Below are 21,574 nucleotides of genomic sequence, written 5' to 3' on the forward strand. Positions count from 1 at the left end.
AGTAACTCTACAACGATGAAGACATGCAGAAATGGACCGATGACTATTTCATCTCGGACTCATGAAGTTTCTATGTGCGCTTCAGAGAATAAGCGTATATGTTCTCAATAATTTGTAAAAATGCCAAACATGCGAGAATAAGCACCCACACATTTGTTTACACTTCTTAATAATTGAAAAGTGTTTGTTTCTACCGCGAGAGCATCAATAAGCTACCCGATAGGTTGTAGCCGTGAAAGAGGTGAAAATATGCACGCGTCCATCATTATTCCACAGAAACCGGGAAAATTCACAAGCTCAAGAATAAAGCCAATTTTCTTTTGAAGCCATTAAAGATTTCATCATCAAAAGATTTCAAAGTAAGCACCAAAGCGTTCTAGAATCGACTTGCACGGACAGTAAATGGACGTTTAGCTAAAGATTTCGATATACATGGCATTGCTACAAAAAGGTTCCTATTCGACCTAGAAAATTGTAGCCGTTCGATTAAAATATTCACCACTTGTAATTAAGTTATTTTGCAGAGATAGATATTCAGTTTATATTTTAAGTTGCCATGGAAAAAGAATTTCAAAAAACGGTGCACAAACGAGAAGATGTGGTCGCTGAGCCTTATATTATAGGCAAAATGTGTAGTGCAGTTGAACATCAGTTTAAGTCTATCTAAATTGTAAGACGGACAGCCAGATGTCACTTTAATGTAATAGTGAACATGCGACGTAAGAGGAGCGAGCGTAATTGTATATTTAACTTGTCCGCCGATTAGGTAGAAACCACGACTAAGTCAGTATTCGTGAATTCAAATCTCACTGAAGAGTGCACTTTGGTCGCAGCGAGAAAAGGCAAAACAGTTAACGATCGTGCACACCGACCCAATAGGCTTCTTTACCTTCTTCACTTCTTCTTCTTTCTGGTCGTTACCTTTATACACGAATAGTGGCAAGTGTAAGGTCAGATTATATAATTTCCATAGTGTCAGATGTATTTTAGAAAAAATATTGTCCAAGTGCACGTTAAAGCTAAGTACACGGTCCAGAATTACCCCCAAACATGAGTCCACGAAATCAATAGCATCTTCATTTAATGCAAATTGAACGAAACCAGCCCGAGAAGAGTGAGAAAGCATTGATACAAAGCATACTCTCCATCATCCACAAGTTGATACGTACTAAAGATTCGTTAATCACAGTATCGAATGTGTAAATATCATTTCGATTGCAGCTATCCGAATTCTACCAAATCGGAAATATCATTGCCGACTAGATGGAACATCAAGAGATCCAGGATGGACCGGTAAAAGCCAGGGAGCTAGCTGAGGTGACCTGCAGACGTAAATTGTTTGCGTTTATAGATCTGTGATGAAATAGAGAAAACGAGTTTATCCTTGCTAAGATTCCATCTGATATGATCCGCGGATGCGGAAGCAGTTTATTTGCACACCTATTATTAGGAAAAAAATTGCTTCATATTTAATAATTGTGTACAAAATTGTTGCATTAATCAGAATTACGTATATATTGCATAGGCAAATTGTCCCGGAAATGTAAAGGAAAAAAAACACTACTTCCTTATCCCTTTCTAATGGCTATGTGAAATAATTACTTGAATTTATTTTTTGTATAATTTTTCAAAAGTGTTTTTTTATGTTTTTATTACAAACCGAAAAATTTATTATATAAATAACTTTTTTCATAAAAATTTATGCTATCACAATTTGAAGAGAAAAATCTTATTTTGGATTATTTATTGGTTTTTAAAATCTTACAAGTATTTAAAATAAAAAAAAAAAGAAAAGCATTCAATTCATTCAATGAAGATTGAAGAGAAAAGAATGCCTTCAGGCAGTAATTTAAAATAAATACAATAATTAAGAGTAAAGTGCACCGATTATAAAAATAATAACTTAATTAAGTATATGTATGTGTGTACGGGTGGGTGGATTGAATTGCAAGTGTAAAAAGTGTAAAAAAGTGTATAAGATAATGGACCGTATAAGGTTATCGTTTACACTTCAAATATACTTGGTGCTTGTAGATAATCGGTATTTTGATATATTACCGTTCCATCGGGCGTTTCGATTGTTTTAATTAAAGTTTTGCAATAAAAGCAAACTTTCGAATTCATTAAATGTTGCAAAATGCAATTACTGCACGATTGATGTTTGCATGGTGTAAACATTACAGCAATCGGCTTTGCACAACAAATCGGGCACAATGAATCCTCAGATGGTAATGTAATGTCGGATAGTAACGATTGTTTCACTTTCAACATCTCAATAAGGCGACGCACTTCTTCGATTTCCTCATTGGAAACATGAGTGGGGACTGCAAAATACATTTATGTACATATATAAATGATTTTTGCTTTTTTCTAACATATCAACTTACAATCGCTTAGCGTGAATTTAATAATGGGAGGATCGGCACGTATTCTTTTACTGGAAGTAGGTTGTGGTACTCTGACATCATTAGTTAAAGGATCTATATGGGCCCGAGTAGATGGATCGAAATTGCCGCGGGGTATTTCACTTTGCTGTAGAATAGGCGTTTTGATTTCGCCTAAAGCGAATTCCAAATTGGCGAATTGAAAGCTGGGATCCGTTAATAAGGCACGTGTTATGCGGGTAACCTATAAAGTTTAGATATTTCTCTTAACACGTGAAAACCGTTATACTTTTACGTTGGAAGTATACCTTCGAGGGATTCTTATCATTTTCCATTTCTGGACGCAATAAAGCTAATAATATACCTAGCGCAGCAGCTATTATGGGAAAGTGTGTGACTGCATTGAGATCGGCGGAACACATATCGACAACAAACTGAAAGCAACCGGGTGGTACTGTAACACGTGATAATACTTGACTTATTAATTGGCAAACACGAGTCAATATCAAATCACTATTTGGCCGGGCAGCATCATGAAATATTTCCGGCGCTATAGTTATAATCATTTCCAGACAACGCATTAAAGAAACTGTTAATTCGAAGCACATGGAACAAATTTTCAATTGTTTCGGTTCGAATACCGTGTTCTCTTGACGCAGCGCGGTATTTTGTATCTACAAAAAGAAAAAAAAAGTGTAATATTTTCGCCAAAATTAATCAGAGCAGAAATTGACCTCCTGCAGCAACAATATGAACTCGGAAAAAGCCCAATTCAATTGACTTAAAACTGAATTCAAAAATGTAGTAGCAAACGGTTCATCTTCCGCTAGTTTTTCCCCTATTAATTTTTGAAAATATTTGGAAGGATTTGGTGGCGCTATATTATGCAGTAGGCCTGTATGTGATTCGTTTTTGGAACGGCTGCGACACAAGCCCAATTGAAAAGGAACGTTACCACCTTGCCATACACAAGGTTGACGAGCGTCTTTATAGGCGAAGCCCTCGCCTAGCCAGAAGCGCAGCAGCAGCCAATTGCTTTGACCCCAGGCACGATTTTCGTAAGGGCGCAATAAAGCCTTAACCAAAGAGACTTGACTGTAAACAAAGCATCAAAGAACAATTATTTAGAGGAGGAGAGAAAGAGAGAGAAATTATATATACCTTTTCCTAGGAGACTTCTCTAAGGCCTTTATACCAGGTTTATGACAAGTTAGTGTGCCCAAAGCTTGCAACAATGAATCTTTGCAGGAAGCCAATATGATACGCGGGTCTGCTGAGTGTACGCTTAAGAAATCTGCAATCATATTGAGGACACATTCCGAATCGCTGACTTCAAATTGAAAAAGTAGGTCATGATTGCTGAAATCCATCACTGTATCCAGAAGTATAGGTAAAATGTTAATGTAGACTTCGGGCACGAAAGCAAACAATACGCCGGTTTGTGAAGACATCTACAAGTATTAAGACAGTAACATTCTTCTGCCTAGTGCTACTATAAGGTTAATAAATCGACTTTTCTCCTATCGTACAAAAGAAGAATTTTACTAAACCCAAAAGTGCTACCGGAGGCTATTGAAAGGTTTTATCATCTATTGATTAAGTTTCTTCACTGCTTTTTGGTTTGTTCGTTTCTAAGCTAAGTGAATTTGACATTTATTTTAGACTTGAGTAGCCAAGAGTTGGTTTAACTTCTTTATAGCCCGAGTTTTCTTCTGACATAAACTATTTTGTTGAGTTGTGTTCGCAGTACAAAGAACACCCAGAAGAACTTGAGGTAGACTCAGCTCTTACTATACCGAAACTTGTCTGTCCGTGTGTCCGTCTCGCTTTCTTCTGTTCAACCTGCAGATCACAATTTTTGCGACATTTTGATAAAACTTGTTACATCAAAGGATTTTGGCTCAAACCTGAACATTATAGAAAATGGTTGAGAACCGAACACTTTTCCAATGACTTCCCATACAATGTATTAGTTTGAAAAGTCACTATATGACTAACTATATTAAATGAGGTGGTGCAAGGTATTCAATGGTACGCCGTGGCTCACTTTGCTTTTACTTGTCTTTCACTAAACAAAAAAAGGAAATAGGAAAATACTTTGAAAGAATAGTTTAGAAAATCAAGAAGTGAGACCAGCCGATTAATGGAGATCTTCACAAAAACTAATCTTTACGGTCCTTAACACGAAATAATTTCCAGTCGATTTGCTCTTCTACTCACATTTAAGGTTCGTAAGGTTTTTTCTAAAAACCAAATTAATATTGCACGACGTTTTGCACCTAAGGCTACACTTCGAAACCAAGCCTGCTTCCGGCTTAACTCAATCGAACGTTGCTATGAAGAAAAAGTGAAGGTTTTCAAAAACTTTAACAGTTAAAATATTATTCACAGACTCACAGCAAATACATTTTCTCTGATTGCGAATTTTGATTTCAGTTCGGACATAACTTGAGAATAATCAATCACACAGCAACCATTATGATCTTCTATCATTTGCAATTTTTTGGCAACGGTTTCGCGATAATATTTTGTTTCACTGAGAGCATCGTTTAACGCAGCTATTTCATCGCGTACTGAAGCAATCTACATAATGATTGAAAAAAAAGAATGAAAATTAATAAAATCCTATAGAATGTAATTAGCTTAACTTACCTTGACAATATATTTATGACCAACCGCATAATAGTAGAGGACACATAAATCCAGAAGTTCACATAGAGAGACCTCCGTGCCACAATTGCCGGGTGTTACCTCGAAAACTTGTGTTACACGTGGGTTAAGAAACGTGGTAAATGTAGTCGTAGTGGCTCTAGGATTAAGAAATATATTAAATTTATATTATATTCACGTGCTTCAAAAAGAAGACAATATTACATACCCTCCCGGCCGTCCCACTATTGATATGTTATTAAGCGTGTCAGCGGCTACGGATACAAAAGGGCCTAAAAATTATTAGAAACGATTCATACGTTAAAAGATACAACTCATACCAAGTTCAGCTACTCGAACTACGACACGATCATCATCTAATAATTCTTGAGTTCTTTCAGTACCTAGCTGCTGTACGATATCGTTATGATGCACTTTGCGCAGATGCGATAATACGCCACCGACGCGATCATAATGCTGATATTCCAAGCTTCCATCATAGAAGTACTTTGATGGAATTTGCACTTCTACGCCAGGCAATTCCTTTTCAAACAATGTCTTAGTGACATCCACTAAAATGCAAATAAATGCTAAGGCGACTGGATTTTCAATTGGATGTAAAATGCTAGACTGCATAAAAAAAAAGCTGTGAAAAGGCTAAAAGGAATTTTGTTCTTAATGAGAGAAAATTCGCAATATAATGAAATTATTATTTTATACCCTTTGTTCCATGCTAAGATCCATAATATATCTCCGAGCCTTAGCTAAAAAAAGTTTTCGACTTGAAGGTGAACGACTATCCGCGTCCGTATTGTTAAGTAAAGTAAGTAGAAGGGTTTTTTGAAGAATATACAAGTATTCCGTCGATTTGCAAATTTTCTCAACGGCGCCCATATATCTGCTTTTTGGACCACCTATGCCGTCAGTCCAAGCTAAATGATTTGGTATCAATTCTTGCATATAGGCGAACTCAGGTGGTCTTATACACATCAGCAAAGCCAAACTACGCCAAAGGAAGGAAAAAAGGGAAAAACGTGGACACGAATCCGAAAAAGAAACATTATATATCTTACAAATGCTTTTTAAAAAATTTGAATTCCAGATAGGTTTTTCTAGTCTTTGTATGATTGCATAGAGCTACCAACACTTGCAATGATTGACGCTGACGCTCATAATCCAATTGTTTATGAGTATGACTGTAGCTGCTAAGCAAGGCATTGGCTAATTTCTTGAGAATAAATTTCATTTCCTCTGCTTCAAGATAGTTCCAAAACATATCAAGCAAGCAGCCCAAAACACTATCCGCATGACCCGGTTGAACTGAGTCCGAATCATTTCTGCAAGTATTAAGAGGAGTATATTTTAATTTATCATCAAATATTTACAAAACGTTATACTTTACTTAATATTGTTTAACGTTTTTATATACAGTAATACTTTTTCCTCGATTATGTACTGATTAAATAGGATCGGTAGCAATTTTTCTATTAGCAACGTGCAAAAGACGATATAAACCGTTTTCTTCGTAGACAACTTGTCCTCGCCAGCCTTCTTATCATGATTGATATTATAACGAGATACTATGGTAGCTAAATAATAGAAAAAACATAGAAAATAAAAAATGGCTTTATATAAGAAAATAGCATTAAGTCACGCTTTAGTCCAGAAACCTAGGTTAACCATATAATTCATTAATAAATCGGCTTTCTGCAAATCAGCTATTGGCTTGGCCATTAAAGGCCTAAATCCTTCTACGGGATATTTGAAGGGGGCATTCCCAAAATTGGCTTGTACTCCCTGATTATAGCCCAAAGATATACCAGGAAAGAAAGTAATACCAGGTCCTTTTTCTAATCTCTGAAAAGCTACACCCAACGATTTGCCGTTGCGGTAAAAGCTAACTTCCTCTTTGTCCACGTCTATAGCAACGCCAATAATATCGCCAATTTGCCACTTCTCGCCATACCTGAAAGAAAGAGCATAAATTAAAAGAGAAACTTCTCCAAACTATGCATTTTTATTGTACAATTACTTGTTGGTGGATATATGCCAGCTTTGTTGTTTACTGCCATCAAAACCATAGCTTAGTTTGGAATCGCCTACACCGCTATTCTCGTTGAACAGGCATTTGTTGGAACACCAACCAATTTGCATAACACCCTTGCTGTGCAGTTGTATCTACGCCAAACGCCCAACAAGGAATGACAAAAAGAAAGCAAACGATGAGAAAGCTTGGCACTTTCCATTTTAGAAGCGAAAGGCAAACATACCTCATACATCCAGCGGCCGCCGTACACGCAAACATTAGCTTTGATTGTGTTGAAACTACCCTGCGACCGCACTGATAGCCTATCGCTAGCTATACGCACCGTCGAAGAATAATCAATATCGAATATTACCAATTCTGGTCCAAGCCTTGACCGCATATCACATTGTTGCTGCAGAGTGGCCTCCTTGCAATTTGATTCGATAGCATCAAGTTTATCTTTAAGCCATGACTTGACCAACACCATTTGTCTACAAAACGTTAATGGACTATTTTTGTAGACATTATCGCTTATATATCAGCTTTATTCCATTCTTCACTCCTACTGCGTACTTACTCTGACAAGGTCAGGCTCGGTTTTAAGCTTGATTTACCCGTTTGCACCGAACTAATGGCGGCAGGCCCATGTTCTTTAGAACTTACTGATTCTACCCGGTCCTCAAATATGTTCTCATTGAAAACTTTTACAAATAATTTAGCAATGGACATATTTTCTCCGTTTTTCCTGTTCTGTTCAGATTTCGTCTCAAAATGATCATGAAATTATTCCCAGAGAAGAATTATTCCCGATCTTCAATGCATTGATTTTGTTGGAGAAAAAGGATTTTGTAACAAAGTAAAATTTTAATTTGATATTTAAATTTTTTAAATTATGAATTTGTTGTTATTTAAGGAAATGAAATTTTAAAGACTTTTTTATTGTTGTTTCTGTATGTTAAAGTGTTACCCATATTCATTGTCAACGCAAGAAAATGGATATTCTACTTTAGCGCAAAGCATTGCCAGCTTAACACACGCCAAGTGCTTCTTCTTCTGCGAGGCATATATCAACAACAAAGCGAACGTAATACTCTATGCTAATTACAGAAAAAACGTAATACTCTATGCTAATTTGCAAAGCCGTCGGCAAAAGTCCCCAATTTGATCCAAATTCTCTGCTAATCAATAAAAAACATCTGTTGAAACAAACAAACAATTTGGCAGTTTAACAACAAAAGCAACAGTAGTAGTGAATAAAGCATATAAATAAATAAATAAACCGGTTATAAAAAACTAAGCATATTGTGGCTTTTCTTTCCTTTTTTAACTTTAAATCCATTATATAGTATAGGAAACGAAGAAAAACGGAAAAATTATTCTTTGATTAGACTTAATAACTTGATACGCGTTCTCTCTCTCCATTACCCACACCTACTATAAACGTATATAAACGTATTTCGTCGTCAAAAAGAAGATAAAACTAAAAAGAAATTCTAACAGGACGTATAAGCAATCTCAATATTACATTAATATTACACCTAAAGGGAGGCAAGCAAAGCCAACGTTAAATTCTCTGCTATTTGCAGAAAGACCCTAATAATCTTTGTTGATTCACTGAATTGCAGGACAAAAAGAGGAAGAAGACTGTTTACATTCATTCGTTGGTCATTACTAGCACTTTTCCTAAATCTTAACAAACTAATTAGAAGTAAACTAGAAACTATTAATTTGATTTCACATATAGTAATATTAATATATGTTTCAATTGAAAGGCTAACACTGTTCTGTGACATCAGGTAAAAGTACTCGGACCACTCCAATACAAATAAACGTTTAAAAGAACAACAAAAACAGATAGTTGCTCATTTAATACTCCATATGACTATGAACAGCAAGATGATGACCTTTGAATTATATGAGAAAGAGGGAGAATTGTAAAAATTATATGGACAGCAAGATGATGACCTGTAAATTATCTGATAATGGATGACTGTGAATCGAGGGGATTTTTGTGCTTTTTTCTTTTATAAGGCGGCGAATCATCTGTTATCGACTCGCTGAACGTTTAAAAAAAGAAGAAGAAACACAGTGAGTTTTAAGTAATTCTTTGCTTTATCAATTTCGTGTTTTCCATTCTCAAACGTTAATTTTATATTACTAATAATCAAAAAAATTAATTTTTCTCTATAAAAATCAACTCAATTAGTTATTACGGAAAGTGAAGGGCAAGAATAAGGATAAGAAAATGTTAAATGATTGGGATGAAGTAAAACGCTTGGCGGCCGATTTCCAAAAAGCCCAATTAACGTCTACGTTGCAAAAGTACACTCGATATTCTTCTTTGACCTTTAAATTCTCCACATGATAAACATTTTTTTTATTTTCATTATTCTTTAGACTATCGGAACGCAACTGTGTCGAAATTGTTGCTTTATTATTGGAAAAGCAATTGCTAGAAGTCATATTCACTAATGATGGCAAAGAATATATAACACCAGATCATTTAGAAAGAGAAATTCAAGATGAATTGTATGTGAATGGTGGGCGAGTCAACTTAGTGGAAGTCAGTAAAACCTTAAACGTAGATTTAACTAAGGTTAGTGCTATTTTAACTTTAAAGAATTGTAAAATATATATACTCGTTATATGTTTGTATTGAACCAGATTGAAAAAATTGCTGAGAAAATAGCTAAAGAGAACGCCAGTATCCACTTCATCTTGGGCCAATTAATTGATGAAGATTATATTACGTATATAGCCCAAGAGATACAAGAAAAACTACAACAAAAGGGTGAAATTACAGTCAATGATTTAACGGAACAACTTGATTTGCCATCGGATTTCTTGCAACATGATGTTATTGAGAAACATTTAGGAAAGATAATTAAAGGACGGCAAGATCCAACAAATCCTCGAAACTTCTTCACCCAATCCTATGTACAACGTTGTAAGGCCAAGATACGTGGAGCTCTGTCTGCTTTAACTAGGCCTACTAATGTTTCAGTTATATTGCAACAAATCAATGTTCAACAGAAAATCTTTCATACCCTTCTGGATGAGCTTAATCCGGCTGGCTACGTTACTTCCAAAGTAGCTAATGCTCAGTATGTACCGCATATATACGCTCGGATGCAAATCGATTGGGTCAACAGTTTCTACAGGCAAAATGGTTTTCTGGAATATGAGGCTCTTACTAAACTGGGTATAAGTAACGCGAAACAATTTATTAACAAACATTTGGCCGAAGAACAGTTTATATATCTTAAACGTTGGGCGATTAGTGAGAAACTTCTTGAATTAACTATAATACCATCTTTATTGGCAACGAAACAATACATTGATCTGTCTTCTATATTACCCAGTAATATGTCTACAGCCGACAAGGAAGAACTTTTTGAAATTATTATTAGTAAGAAACTGAATAATATCAGTAATCAATATATACTGCTGGGCAGCGAAAAAGGTTCAAGTATAGTGTTCACGACGTCATATTTGGAGGAACTCATCGAACCTTGCCGTGAAATGGCGAGATGCAAAGCAAAAGGTTCCGTAGAAACAGGAATTTACCAGCAATACCTGACTGCTAAGCTGATGTCACAAAAATCCTTAACTGAGACAGAAGAGGATTCAATGAAGCTTGATAAAAAAGATGAACGACGTAAAAAGGCTTCTACTGGCAAGGCTGGTGGTGGATCACAAGGTCGTGAAACTAAAACTAAATCTACTAAGAAGCATGCACGTGGAGGTCCTGGTAAAAGAGGAAATGTTGACAGTGATGACGAGGATAATAATATTGAATCTTTGGGTAAAGCGCGAAAGCAATTGGAATTAGTTACTATGGCAGATATAATCGAAATTATAAACAATGAAACTCTTAAACTCAATATGGAAGAATTAAATGAAGACATCGCATCTTTATGTCATGAGTAATCCAAGTTTAAGAAAATAATTCAAATTAATAATCTCATCTTTTGATATTATCCAGGCAATTAAATCAATTGGCTATGAACACTGCCCAGGAGCTATATGAAGCGACATTGCAAAAATCCGCAGCTGGTGGTGGTCGTCAAAGTCATGCAACCGTGCAAGAGAAAATTAATGCTTTGCTTATAGATTTGCGGCTCTATGAAAAAGGTCTTAAGGTACACATCATAAAATTTATAAATTTTCTTAAAACGCTGTAACGTTTAATATGTTGAAGCTCTTTCCCGCTAACGTTCAAACCGAATTAATAAAATATCTTTTAAAATCAATGGGTAACGATATATGCAACGAACTGCTCGCGTATATTGCTAATGAATGCCAAATCGAATTAAAAAATAATAACCTAAATATGGATCAACGTAATAAGTTGGCTCAAGAGTGCGGTAAGTGATAGTTGAATTAAAACTTTTTATCTGGACTTGCAATGTAATGAAAAAAAGGTAGCACAAGTTTTTGTTGTTTAGATCAAGAAGAGATTTAACTTACTTTCGATGGAAATGATAAGAATTAGCTCACCTTTAGCCGACATGAAAGTAATTAAAACTGTCTTCTTGAAAGCGTATGTCAGAGATATATAACTCGTTTTATAACTTCTCCCAAAAATTTATTTGAAATTACCAGCAGAACTTTATTGGATCTTACGAACGGCACGTAATTCCTGAATTCGAATCATTTTCATTGCCCTCTCTCGTACAGTAATAATATATTTGTATTCCTTTTCATTTCTTAGTCTTCTGCGACTATTGACCATACCGCATGTAATAACAAAGAGCTTAAAATTATGCTAAGGCATGTGAAGTATTCGTAAGAGACTTAGTAAAAAGAAGTTGAAACGTGAGGAAAGAGTAAAAAGTATGGAAAAATCCTATAGATAGTAGTGTACTTATACACAGAGCAGTAAATTCAGCACACTTACCGTCTGCTAATTCACTGTTTTTACGACTCGTTCAGCACTGTGTTGTGTTCGGGTGAGCTGCCTTGTAATTGAGAACTACGCAACAAAGCCATATGAAAATTCATTATTGGACGAAAATAATAAAAGTAGCGATCAAGCAATTATAGTTTCGCACAAACAATTATTGCAAATATTGTAAAGTAAGCAATATTCAGTTGGTGCGCGCAACAATATAGAAATAGATTTGTAAAAAGATCATTTGAAATTCAATCACTGAATGGTGAGTTTGCCCATACGAACTGCCTTTCTTCAGGTCGCTGTAATAAAAGAACTTGAGTTCACTATAGATCAAAATAATTTCACTGGACATAAAGCTGACAAAATCTAAACGTTCCTCCCATTTCCAAATCTACTGTTTTGTATACTGTTTATGAGTAATAAGGAGAAAGCAACAAAAAAGTGAAAAAAAATTTGATCACTTATAGCTTTATGTGGGCCCTCGTCTAATTTTTTCCATTTTTGTGCAGTTGTTACAGGGCCGCTCATAGATTATGAATGCTATATCTGTCGTAGTTTATCATTAACGAGTAATGATGAAAACATATACCGAGTCCTTTGACGGATTTGGGCCAATTTTAGTATTAGCCTGGGTACAAAGACCTCCCCTCTTTATGCCATAATTAAAGATGATTGCTGAATTTTTTTGACCACGGAAATATTTCCCGCAGATATTACACAGACAGACATGTTTAATTCACACAAAACTGCAAGCATTTTAAATTAAATTTCATTTCAATCGCTGTATATATTCTGACCATTGGCCTAAACAAAAGTATTTAGAGAAAAAGTTTGCTGTTGCATTAAGAAGCACTACACACTCATTATCTATGGTGGATATAAAAAAAAAAAATTTATGCCCTACACCGCTTTTAGTACAAAGGTATGTGAACTTTGTTTGTATATATGCAATAGGAATGAGCATTTGAAAAACACCCACTTCTTATTATACCTATCGCTTCAGAATTGTGTTCTCGCGGATCGGAAAAAGTGGTTCGCTCCGAACAATTTCAAACATTTCAGTGTACTAAACCAGAAAATAATTCCGAATTTATCTAAGCTCTTTTGTCCGTCCGTCCGTCTTATTTTCTTCTGTTCAATCTACAGGCCGCGATTTCCGAGTTATTTTGATGAAGTTCGGTACACTGACATGTTTTCAAGCCCAAGAATGTACGCCACTGAAAATGATTTGGATCCCATATAACGCCTTATTTTAAAGAGTTGATGTATGAGCAATTGTAAAAAGTGGTGTAAGGTATTTAATGGTGGCCCATGCCCCATTATAGTATTTTTACTTTTTTTTTTTTTTTTTAATTTTCACTGTATTTTTAGGAAATTATAAGGCACCTCTATTGGATTTAAATAAAGCGCTGAGCAAAACGGTTGATGAGTTTGTGCTGGCCACGGAGACGCTCTTAAAAAGTTGCAGCATGATTATTAAGAAAGTTGATAAGAAGAAAGATCGTCAGTTAATTACACAACATCGTGAAAAGTTACTGGAACAATTAAAACAACAAACTGAACCTGCCGTCATACTTCATTTAACTGCACTGGTGTTGTTCACTACAATAACGGGATGCATTTTACATGCTTCGGGTAAATTCGTAGGGCAAATACTAGCATTCATTAAAGCATCTGTGAACGATGAACAAAATCGTTTATTAATCGATTATCAAGGTAAGGAAAAGAATGCTTAGATAGATTGAAAAAGTTAAAATAAAAATTTTGCTAGATTTGGTTATAAACGTATTACGTTTATCAAAAGAGGACGAAGAATATCAAAAATCTTTAGAGCAATTACAAGAGATGGAATCGCAAATTAAACATCTGGCCTTGAGTTTCGAAAAACCGGGCTTCGTAAAAACAGATTAAAACTGGTCTTCAAAAAATTAACATTAAAATTACTTTCTTTAATAACTAACTGACTTAAAATAAAAACGCTTTTTTAGCAATTTTCATTTCTTTATATTTGTTTACAATTTCAAAAAGGAAGAAAAAAAACAAAAAATCTTAATACTAATAATTAATTCGAATTTATTTTTAAAATTATATATACAACAGCTCATAGATCATTTCGAGAAAAAAAAGAAAATTATAAAAATGATTTTATCAAAAAAAAAAAGATACAATAATAATAAAAATAAATCTTTAAACACTATGGTGAAGTCTTTGTAGTATTAGCTTAGCCTTTTCAACAGATTGCCTACAAAAAAAAAGGAATTAAGATCAATTAGAAGAAAAAAAAAAAAAACTTACATAAATGCAGGGTTTGTAGAATCGCTGGCATCGACAATGGCTTTGATGTGCATAATGAAAGATTCCAAGGTTTTTAAAGTTTCCATATGCGGTTGCAGCCAGGCTGTAGGTAATATGTTAACAATCATGTAGGCTTTGGAAATGGCATCATTAAAAGAGCATACCTTAAATATACAACGAAAGAAAAAGAAGAATTTCTTCATTTGTGAAAACCACGTTTAAGAAATATATTTCATAACTTACCCTTAAGGCCATTAAGAGATAACGATTTAAGAGGGAATTTATCGCCATTTCTCTTAACGGTTTGTCGGCTACAATACCCTGCCAACTAAGAAAATTCCGAAACAATTTTAAACCGGTGCAAAATTGACGCTGAAAAAAAGAAGTCTTGTTCTCCTGGACCCTGGAATGAAATCAACTTTTTAATTACAGCATATATATGTTTTATTTAATTGCTTTCAATTTCTTACTGCTTAGGAAATATCGGTATGAACACATCATTCTCCAAAGCCAGTTTCATTTTTTCTAATATCGCATTAAATAATTGTTGCAGTTGTTTTGAACTTTCCTTCAATGGATAATCACGTCCCAAACGATTAATGAAACCAATTAAACGTAATGTTTTCGTAGTTGATAAAGGATCCCAACATTGATTAACAATCTCTATTTTTTTGTTTTCAAATAAGGACTACTGGTTATTGGAATCTTAAGAAATTTCTAGAGAAATCATTCATACCTGTAATTTTCGGTAAGATTATCTTTTCGATTATAGTGGGCACTAAATTGTTATCTGAATCTTGCTTTAGTGTTGCTTCAGTTTCTTCTTCATTCCAAGCATATAACATACACGCTGGATACCAATTGAGCTTTTCAATGTCTTTATAGTCGGTCAATAATGGTGACCAACTTAAAATCTCTAACCGCACTAAAGGACCTAAAACCTGCAAATGAATATTACATATTTAGAAAAATTTTCCGCTTTTCTATTATAAGATTCGTATCACTAGATCGGGGATATTTTGGTCAAGAGAAATACACTTCAAAATTCTTTTATTTACAATTGTGTTCCTTAAATGTAGTATTATTCGCAATTTATTTTTGGTAATACTTTCGACTGCTCAACTCAAATATTCTTTTTCTACTGTTCTCCCTTCCACAAACATCTTATTTATATATTTTTTTACCAGCATATTACTAGTACCTAACTTTATGGCTACATTTTTAATCCGTTAACCTGCTTTCCTGGTGCTCGTTTTCCTCGGCCGCCTGCAGCATGATGCGCTGCGAGTGTGCATCGCGCTTTAGGGATTTTGTTACTTAACTGGAATGAGCTCGATTTGGAATTTACGTAATAGAAATACACGTGAGAAGTTTGCTAGGGCATGCATGCTCAAAGTGAACAAAGCAATTCTATCCTTCTTCTCTTAATTTCGTTATTTTCCAAAAAATTCCCACAGGTAAGCAGGTCAGCCTTTTCAAATGTGTTTTAATGTTACTAGTTAACCGAGAAAAGTGTTCAGAATTGCACGGTAATTAAGGATATCGGTACTTTAAAGAATCCCTGATGCGTATCTCTGGTTACTAAAAACGAATTCACTTATTTTTCCAATTATATGCTGAGCTGTTTAACCCGTTTAGAATTGTTTGCAGACACCTGAATGATGTCTATCACTTAATCTCAACATCGGATTTTTGAAAGTCTATCAAAACAACTTTGCTTAATAGGCGCGACTTGCCTATGTTTTATTTACACGTAGCTTCTAATCTTAATAACACAAATTGGTATTGTTTACTGTGTCGGCTGCCAAGCTTTTGCATGTTTGCAATAGCTTGCGGGTTCACTTGCAATTTGGTTCTGTACTGGTTGTGGGTGTATCTCTATACTAGTTGTGTACATGCTTTAGTCTTCTCTTTTTTTTCTTTACCTTTACTTACATACGTTATGCTAGTTTTTAATATTCATTGGTATAAGATTGACTTCTAAGAGTCAATTGAATTGGACTGTTAATTTATTTTAGTTAAGTTTCATGCATATGTAAACAAAAAAATAAAGTAAATAAATAAAAATAATATATATTAAAACGGAACGGAACTAATCAGACATAAATGTTAATACTATCTAAAACTTGAGCTATCACAATGATTGTGGCGAATATTTTTAAAACAACAAGCCTTTAACTATAATGCAAAAAAAAAAGCACGAGTCAAATGAATTAAAACGGCTGCAAGCATCTACTTTCCTTCACTTACCTTAGGTAGACATAAACTGACGAAGGCGTCTTTATAGGAATCGTAATCAGTTTTACGCCAAGCATAAAACTTCTTCAAGATTATTTCAACTTTACAGAATTCATCGTTAACATCTTCAAGCAAATCCAAGGCTTCTTTATCCAGCATTTCTAATTAAATGAATGCGCAAATTATTGACTTTTTTTTTACAAAAAAAACCCTAAGCACTTTACCCAAATTATTTTGAAATTGTTCTTGATAACGGTCAGACGTCTCCTCGTCACTCGACATTCCATCCAGATGTGAACTTAGTAGGTCATTACGTTCACGTTCGCAACGACGACGAGTGCGGCGACCTTCACGTTCTGTAGCACGACGCATCTGTTCTTCGGATTCTGCGCCACGTCGCGACGAAGAGGGCTCTAAGGAAAAAGGAAACAAGAAGAGAAGTAGAGAAGTTTTCTAATTCTGAAATTGTTTATTATAAACAGACTTGCAGCTTCGGCCATTTCTTTAGCTTGATCTCTTACGTCTTGACGTCGCCGTTCGATTAGAAAATTATGATGTTTAGCAAAGAATTGTAGCATACGTTTCTCCAAGTCATTTATCAAGGGAACCTAAAGAGGATAATAATATTTTTACAGATATCTCAGTGAAAGCTTTAGTTTACCTTTTCGTTTAGACAATCAATCAAGTCGCTAACGTAACATTTAATTTCCTGATAGAAACGATATTTGGCCGCAGCTGTAGGAGCCTTTTGCTTACAATCCATTTCCTCCAATTTCAATGATTTCATTTCCTTTGCTATATGCTCGATATCATCTTGATGAGCACGATTCAATTCCTTAAGTTTACTTAAACGGATCTCTAAAGCTTCACGTATTTCTTGTGGTGTCCTTAACGACGACGATTTGGTTTTATCCTTCTTCACTTTTGATGAGCTAAGCAATTGTTGTGGCTTCTCTAAAGTGCATTTAGCGTATGCTTGCTCCAATAAACTTGAAGTTGATTTAGATGTTGGTTCATTTTCTAAAGTGTTGCTTAAACTCGCCGAAGATTTAATCATAAACCTTGATAATACCGATTCATGCTGAGCATTGACTAATTGAGCCCCTGTAACACCCTTACGAATTTGTTGATTTTCCCATTCATGTGTCTCACAATCCGAATCTTCGTCGGAATCTATAAAGAAATATAAATCATTATGCGAGTTATGAACGAATATATGATATATTTTCCCCTGTTTTCGTTTAAAATTTAAATTGAGTTAGACACACATACAGTTCTTCTCGACAGCATAAAACTGTTCACGCCTTTCTTCACGTTCTTTAACACCCGTTATAACATTCATATCGATTCTTTGCTCTTCGTCTGAATTATCCTCTTCTAAATCCTCGTGTGTCAAACGATTGCCTTTCTTTGTATCTATTTTGTGTTCCTCAATAGGTGCGCAGTCACCTGTTTACGACAAACGATTAGCAAATGTAAATTTCAGTATGCACAGACTTACCTTGTTCTCGGGCCTTTTGCCTTCTCTTCCGAGCGGCATGAATCATAGAAGCGTCAGGTATAGAACCGCTCTCTAGCATTTTTTTCAAATGATCCGGTTTATTGAAGCGGTGTTTATCAACGTGATTCCGTTCATTAACATCACCGTCATATTCATCGTCATCGGACATATCATTGCGGCCAGCACACAGAGCAGCACGTCCATTAAGAATAATATCCGGTTCAGACTTTTTAACCACCAACTGTTTGGAACAAATATTCAAAAACTTATTTTAATAAAATGTAAAAGTAACGGTTGAAAGGAGATTTTAAAGAAAACAGCTAAAAAAAAAAAAATAAACCATTTTTAAAGTCTGAATGCCAATAACAGTGCCCTCGGTATTACCCGGATTAGTTCTCTAGAACTGTTATGATTTTGCACCTGCTACCATTACCAAGTATTTGGAAAATATAAAAATATCCTAACGGATCCTAAAACCACTTCGAACACGACCGTGATGCCTTGCCTATAAGTTTTAAATTTTGCCATCATATATATTTCTTTTACAGTCATTAGCGACGTTTTCGACATTGTGATTCTATAAATGAACCCCTTTTCTGCGGTATTAGGTTAAAGTTAGTCTTTAGTTTATGTTTGGAGGTGTTATGTTACAGCAGTAGCTGCCGGCAATTTGCATATCTTATGTTACGAAAATGAAATAAGCAGCTCAAGCTTGCTAAGCAAGTTACGTTTACAGATCTGACATCTGAAGGGATGCAATTTCCTTAATTTAGTAATGTATTTATCTAATAGAATGATCATGTACTGAGGGAAATTAGTCAGAACACCTTGATTTTATGAGTACAATTAAAATAATAAAAAAAAAACTCCAACTTTCTCGAAATTGTTAAGTCAGGGAAATTTGAAATTCGAGGATATGGATTTTCTTTTAAATTTCTAAAGTAATTAGTATACACGAATATTTTAAGTTAGGTGTTTTTTTTTTTCTTTTTTCAAGTTACATTGAAAGGTCAAGTATTTGATTTTAAATAAATAAACACTTGACCTTTGGAATTTTGCTAATTTACTGGATCATAAGGAAACCAGAAAAGTTTTCTAATTACTTTTTTTCTTTTCTTGTAAAGATGTTAAGAAAAATGATAATAATAACCTTACCACAAAGTCGTCTGTGCGTATTTCAGTTTGGATTTTATCTTTATTACTTTTACGGTGTTCCGTAGAACCACCGATGGACGTAGTTGTAGAACCTAAACTATGAGTAATACTCAAACGTGAACCATTTTCACGTGTATCCCTATTATGATAAGATTGTTCCGCGTAACCATCCACCGCCATTATAGAAGTGCTCGTATCACGTTCTTCCTTTTTTTTGCGTCTACGTTCCTTATCCAACATACGCATGACTTTTTTGCTATGTGACGATTTGCGCACCTGAAATACTTCACCGTCTTCCTCTAAAAGAAATAAATAAATAATTATTTCACGCATACGTATGCATACGATTACGCCTATTACGAACCTTCATCGGCAAAACTTAGTAGAGATTTTGTAGTGCTATTATCTTTCGACGACGAGGGTTTTACCTTCATTTCCTTGTGATTTTTCTTTTTCTTTACCTTGCTAGAAATTTGTGGTGGTGGCGGCGCCTGCACCTCCAAATCCATCGCGTCATCTTGCATTTTTTCCAATTGATTGTCATTTTTAACAGCATCCTCCTCATCATCCAAAGTGCTCGTCAACGCACGTCGCTGAATTTTTTTTGGCTTACGAAACAAAGACATATCTGTTTTTTTCTTATTTTATTCACTTAATGTTAACAAAATATTTAGATTTTCTATAAGTAAATGTTCAAATTTTTCTTAGCGAAAATTATTAAATAAATTTAAAGACACTGTTTCTGTATTGCAGAATCTAAAAAAAAAAACTTGTGTTTTTTCGTCTGCATTTGTGCTGCTTCTTATTATCAATAATGTCAATATAATATTAACATGAAATTAATGAAAAGCGTACAATTGTAATTCAATAATTTTCCGAGTATTTACAAAGCTTTTCTCTTTTAAAACACGAATTTTACATTTCTTTTAAAATTTAGCAATTTTATAAACCTTTTTACGGACCTTATTACGGATTAACGTGCTATTTTCATTTGATATAGTCGCGACGAGAAATATACAGAAATATTCAGAGGCAAAGTACATGCAATAAACAAGAGATCTTGATTACAGAAGAGTGGAATGATTTAATACATCACAACCAATATATCAAGATTAACTTACGAAATGGACCCATTATCCATCCAATATTTAAAAAAAGTGTAACCGATACTTTTCTTAGACTACAATCTCAAAACTTAACTAGAGTTTTTGTGAAACCGTTAAAAGTTTTTCAGATGCTTAATTCTCAACGCAATGGTGCGTTATTCTGTATTTTGGGTTAACAAATCCCAAGTGGTAAACACTATGAGAAGGCCTGCTATCCTGTTATTTGATAAAAAGACTAAGGAAATCGTTGTCGATATAAACAAAAACATATGTATATATTAATAATATTTAAAAGAATAACGTGGACATATAACAGGCAAAATTAAAAAGACATTAATCAAATAAATAATAATCACTGTATGTCAAATCTGACCCTAACTTTACTAAGACTCAAACAAAAAACTCTGTGTCCACATTGGGATTTTTTAAAACACCTAAACACGAATTACGATTTTTCGTTTTCTGAATAGAAAAACAAGAAGAAGAAATAAAAACATATGGTTTGAGAAGTAAAACTAAAGAAATCAACGTAAACGTCACCAATAAATAAATAAATACATGAGGAGCATTGATAAAAAGATTTATGTGAAAGCAAATTAAATTTTTGTCTGATTCATACGTTTCGGAAAAATATAAAAATACCATTGATGATTTTTTTTCTTAGGTTACTGGATTATGGATCTAAATTGAATTAAACAGGCCTAATCCATATCCAAGCAAAGAAAAAAAAAAGATATGAAGAAAAATAACTTTAAAAGAAGGAGTATAGAGGAGGACTTTACCAATGAAGTAAAAATAAAGCAAAAAAAAAAATTTTTTTTAATTATTTAGATTTGACAAATGTATTTAAAATTGGCAATAAATTGTTTTCATCGCTTATTTTTCATTCTTTAAAAAACTTTTAAATAATATAACGTAAAAGAAGATTTAAATTAATATAAAATAAGCATCATTTAAATGAATACGTTATTGTGTTGAAGCGCTCAAACTTGAACCGTCGTCGAAATTAGCTTTCACTTCCGTAGCTAGTGAACAGCTGAAAGCGAAAGTTAAAGTTTTCATACGTGATACTGCCAAGATAATGATTTCTAGGTATTCCTTGGCAGAACGGACTAACGCGAAATGTGATCTCAAGAGGTTAGGAAGATATTTACGTTGCCACTGTTATATTCAGCCAGCTTTCCTTTACTTATAAAAAGTCACAGTGAAATTCGAACCTACAATAATTTTATTATTGTTAGTGTCTGTTAACAATCAGACGTTTGCATTGTGACCAACCAGTTAAAATAGCCACTGTGTGAAAGAACCGTTACCACAAATATG

General features: G+C 34.3%; 3 protein-coding genes across 5 annotated transcripts; 1 reads left to right on the forward strand and 2 right to left on the reverse strand.

The window, feature by feature from the left end:
• Positions 1-1,926: 1,926 nt before the first annotated feature.
• LOC119638522 (E3 ubiquitin-protein ligase RNF123) lies at positions 1,927-7,901 on the reverse strand. 2 transcript variants are annotated; one of them, XM_038035362.1, is made up of 17 exons: positions 7,637-7,901; positions 7,304-7,568; positions 7,066-7,211; positions 6,704-6,999; positions 6,436-6,622; positions 6,107-6,370; positions 5,754-6,036; positions 5,375-5,690; positions 5,263-5,308; positions 5,037-5,193; positions 4,782-4,967; positions 4,605-4,718; positions 3,546-3,835; positions 3,119-3,479; positions 2,693-3,058; positions 2,388-2,628; positions 1,927-2,324 (listed from the first exon to the last, which is right to left on the reverse strand). In XM_038035362.1, the coding sequence occupies exons 1-17, from the start codon at positions 7,786-7,788 to the stop codon at positions 2,005-2,007; spliced, it is 3,990 nt and encodes a 1,329-aa protein (XP_037891290.1). In that variant the 5' UTR covers positions 7,789-7,901; the 3' UTR covers positions 1,927-2,004. The 2 variants fall into 2 exon arrangements, with proteins under 2 accessions (XP_037891290.1, XP_037891289.1); XM_038035361.1 differs by having other exon boundaries at positions 5,263-5,326.
• A 1,320-nt stretch (positions 7,902-9,221) lies between these two features.
• On the forward strand, positions 9,222-13,921 carry LOC119638514 (E3 UFM1-protein ligase 1 homolog). Its single transcript, XM_038035333.1, has 7 exons — positions 9,222-9,381; positions 9,457-9,655; positions 9,724-10,985; positions 11,045-11,201; positions 11,261-11,426; positions 13,328-13,672; positions 13,728-13,921. Exons 1-7 carry the CDS (start codon positions 9,305-9,307, stop codon positions 13,865-13,867), a joined length of 2,346 nt encoding a protein of 781 aa, XP_037891261.1. The 5' UTR covers positions 9,222-9,304; the 3' UTR covers positions 13,868-13,921.
• A 179-nt stretch (positions 13,922-14,100) lies between these two features.
• LOC119638503 (PAX3- and PAX7-binding protein 1) lies at positions 14,101-19,815 on the reverse strand. Of its 2 annotated transcripts, XM_038035318.1 has the most exons (13): positions 19,510-19,815; positions 19,146-19,444; positions 17,991-18,231; positions 17,762-17,938; positions 17,151-17,662; positions 16,974-17,097; positions 16,714-16,902; positions 16,502-16,650; positions 14,988-15,192; positions 14,722-14,914; positions 14,495-14,654; positions 14,252-14,415; positions 14,101-14,198 (listed from the first exon to the last, which is right to left on the reverse strand). In XM_038035318.1, exons 1-13 carry the CDS (start codon positions 19,769-19,771, stop codon positions 14,144-14,146), a joined length of 2,730 nt encoding a protein of 909 aa, XP_037891246.1. In that variant the 5' UTR covers positions 19,772-19,815; the 3' UTR covers positions 14,101-14,143. The 2 variants fall into 2 exon arrangements, with proteins under 2 accessions (XP_037891246.1, XP_037891247.1); XM_038035319.1 differs by lacking the exons at positions 14,101-14,198; positions 14,252-14,415; positions 14,495-14,654; ... (5 more) ...; positions 17,151-17,662; positions 17,762-17,938 and having other exon boundaries at positions 17,995-18,231; positions 19,141-19,444.
• Positions 19,816-21,574: the final 1,759 nt, after the last annotated feature.

This window comes from Glossina fuscipes, unplaced genomic scaffold (genome assembly GCF_014805625.2).
Source record: "Glossina fuscipes isolate IAEA_lab_2018 unplaced genomic scaffold, Yale_Gfus_2 90, whole genome shotgun sequence".
NCBI lineage: Eukaryota > Metazoa > Arthropoda > Insecta > Diptera > Glossinidae > Glossina > Glossina fuscipes.

Excerpts from the sequence above, each read along its gene's own strand:
- LOC119638514 (XM_038035333.1), top strand. The coding sequence starts at position 9,305 with ATGTTAAATGATTGGGATGAAGTAAAACGCTTGGCGGCCGATTTCCAA. Across the intron at positions 9,656-9,723 it reads TAAACGTAGATTTAACTAAG|ATTGAAAAAATTGCTGAGAA; the intron begins GTTAGTGCTATT and ends GTATTGAACCAG. Across the intron at positions 10,986-11,044 it reads ATCGCATCTTTATGTCATGA|GCAATTAAATCAATTGGCTA; the intron begins GTAATCCAAGTT and ends GATATTATCCAG.
- LOC119638522 (XM_038035361.1), bottom strand. The coding sequence starts at position 7,788 with ATGTCCATTGCTAAATTATTTGTAAAAGTTTTCAATGAGAACATATTT. Across the intron at positions 5,691-5,753 it reads ATCTTAGCATGGAACAAAGG|CCTTTTCACAGCTTTTTTTT; the intron begins GTATAAAATAAT and ends AATTCCTTTTAG. Across the intron at positions 5,194-5,262 it reads ATAGTGGGACGGCCGGGAGG|AGCCACTACGACTACATTTA; the intron begins GTATGTAATATT and ends TCTTAATCCTAG.
- LOC119638503 (XM_038035318.1), bottom strand. The coding sequence starts at position 19,771 with ATGTCTTTGTTTCGTAAGCCAAAAAAAATTCAGCGACGTGCGTTGACG. Across the intron at positions 19,445-19,509 it reads ACTAAGTTTTGCCGATGAAG|AGGAAGACGGTGAAGTATTT; the intron begins GTTCGTAATAGG and ends TATTTCTTTTAG. Across the intron at positions 14,915-14,987 it reads AATCTTACCGAAAATTACAG|AGATTGTTAATCAATGTTGG; the intron begins GTATGAATGATT and ends ACAAAAAAATAG.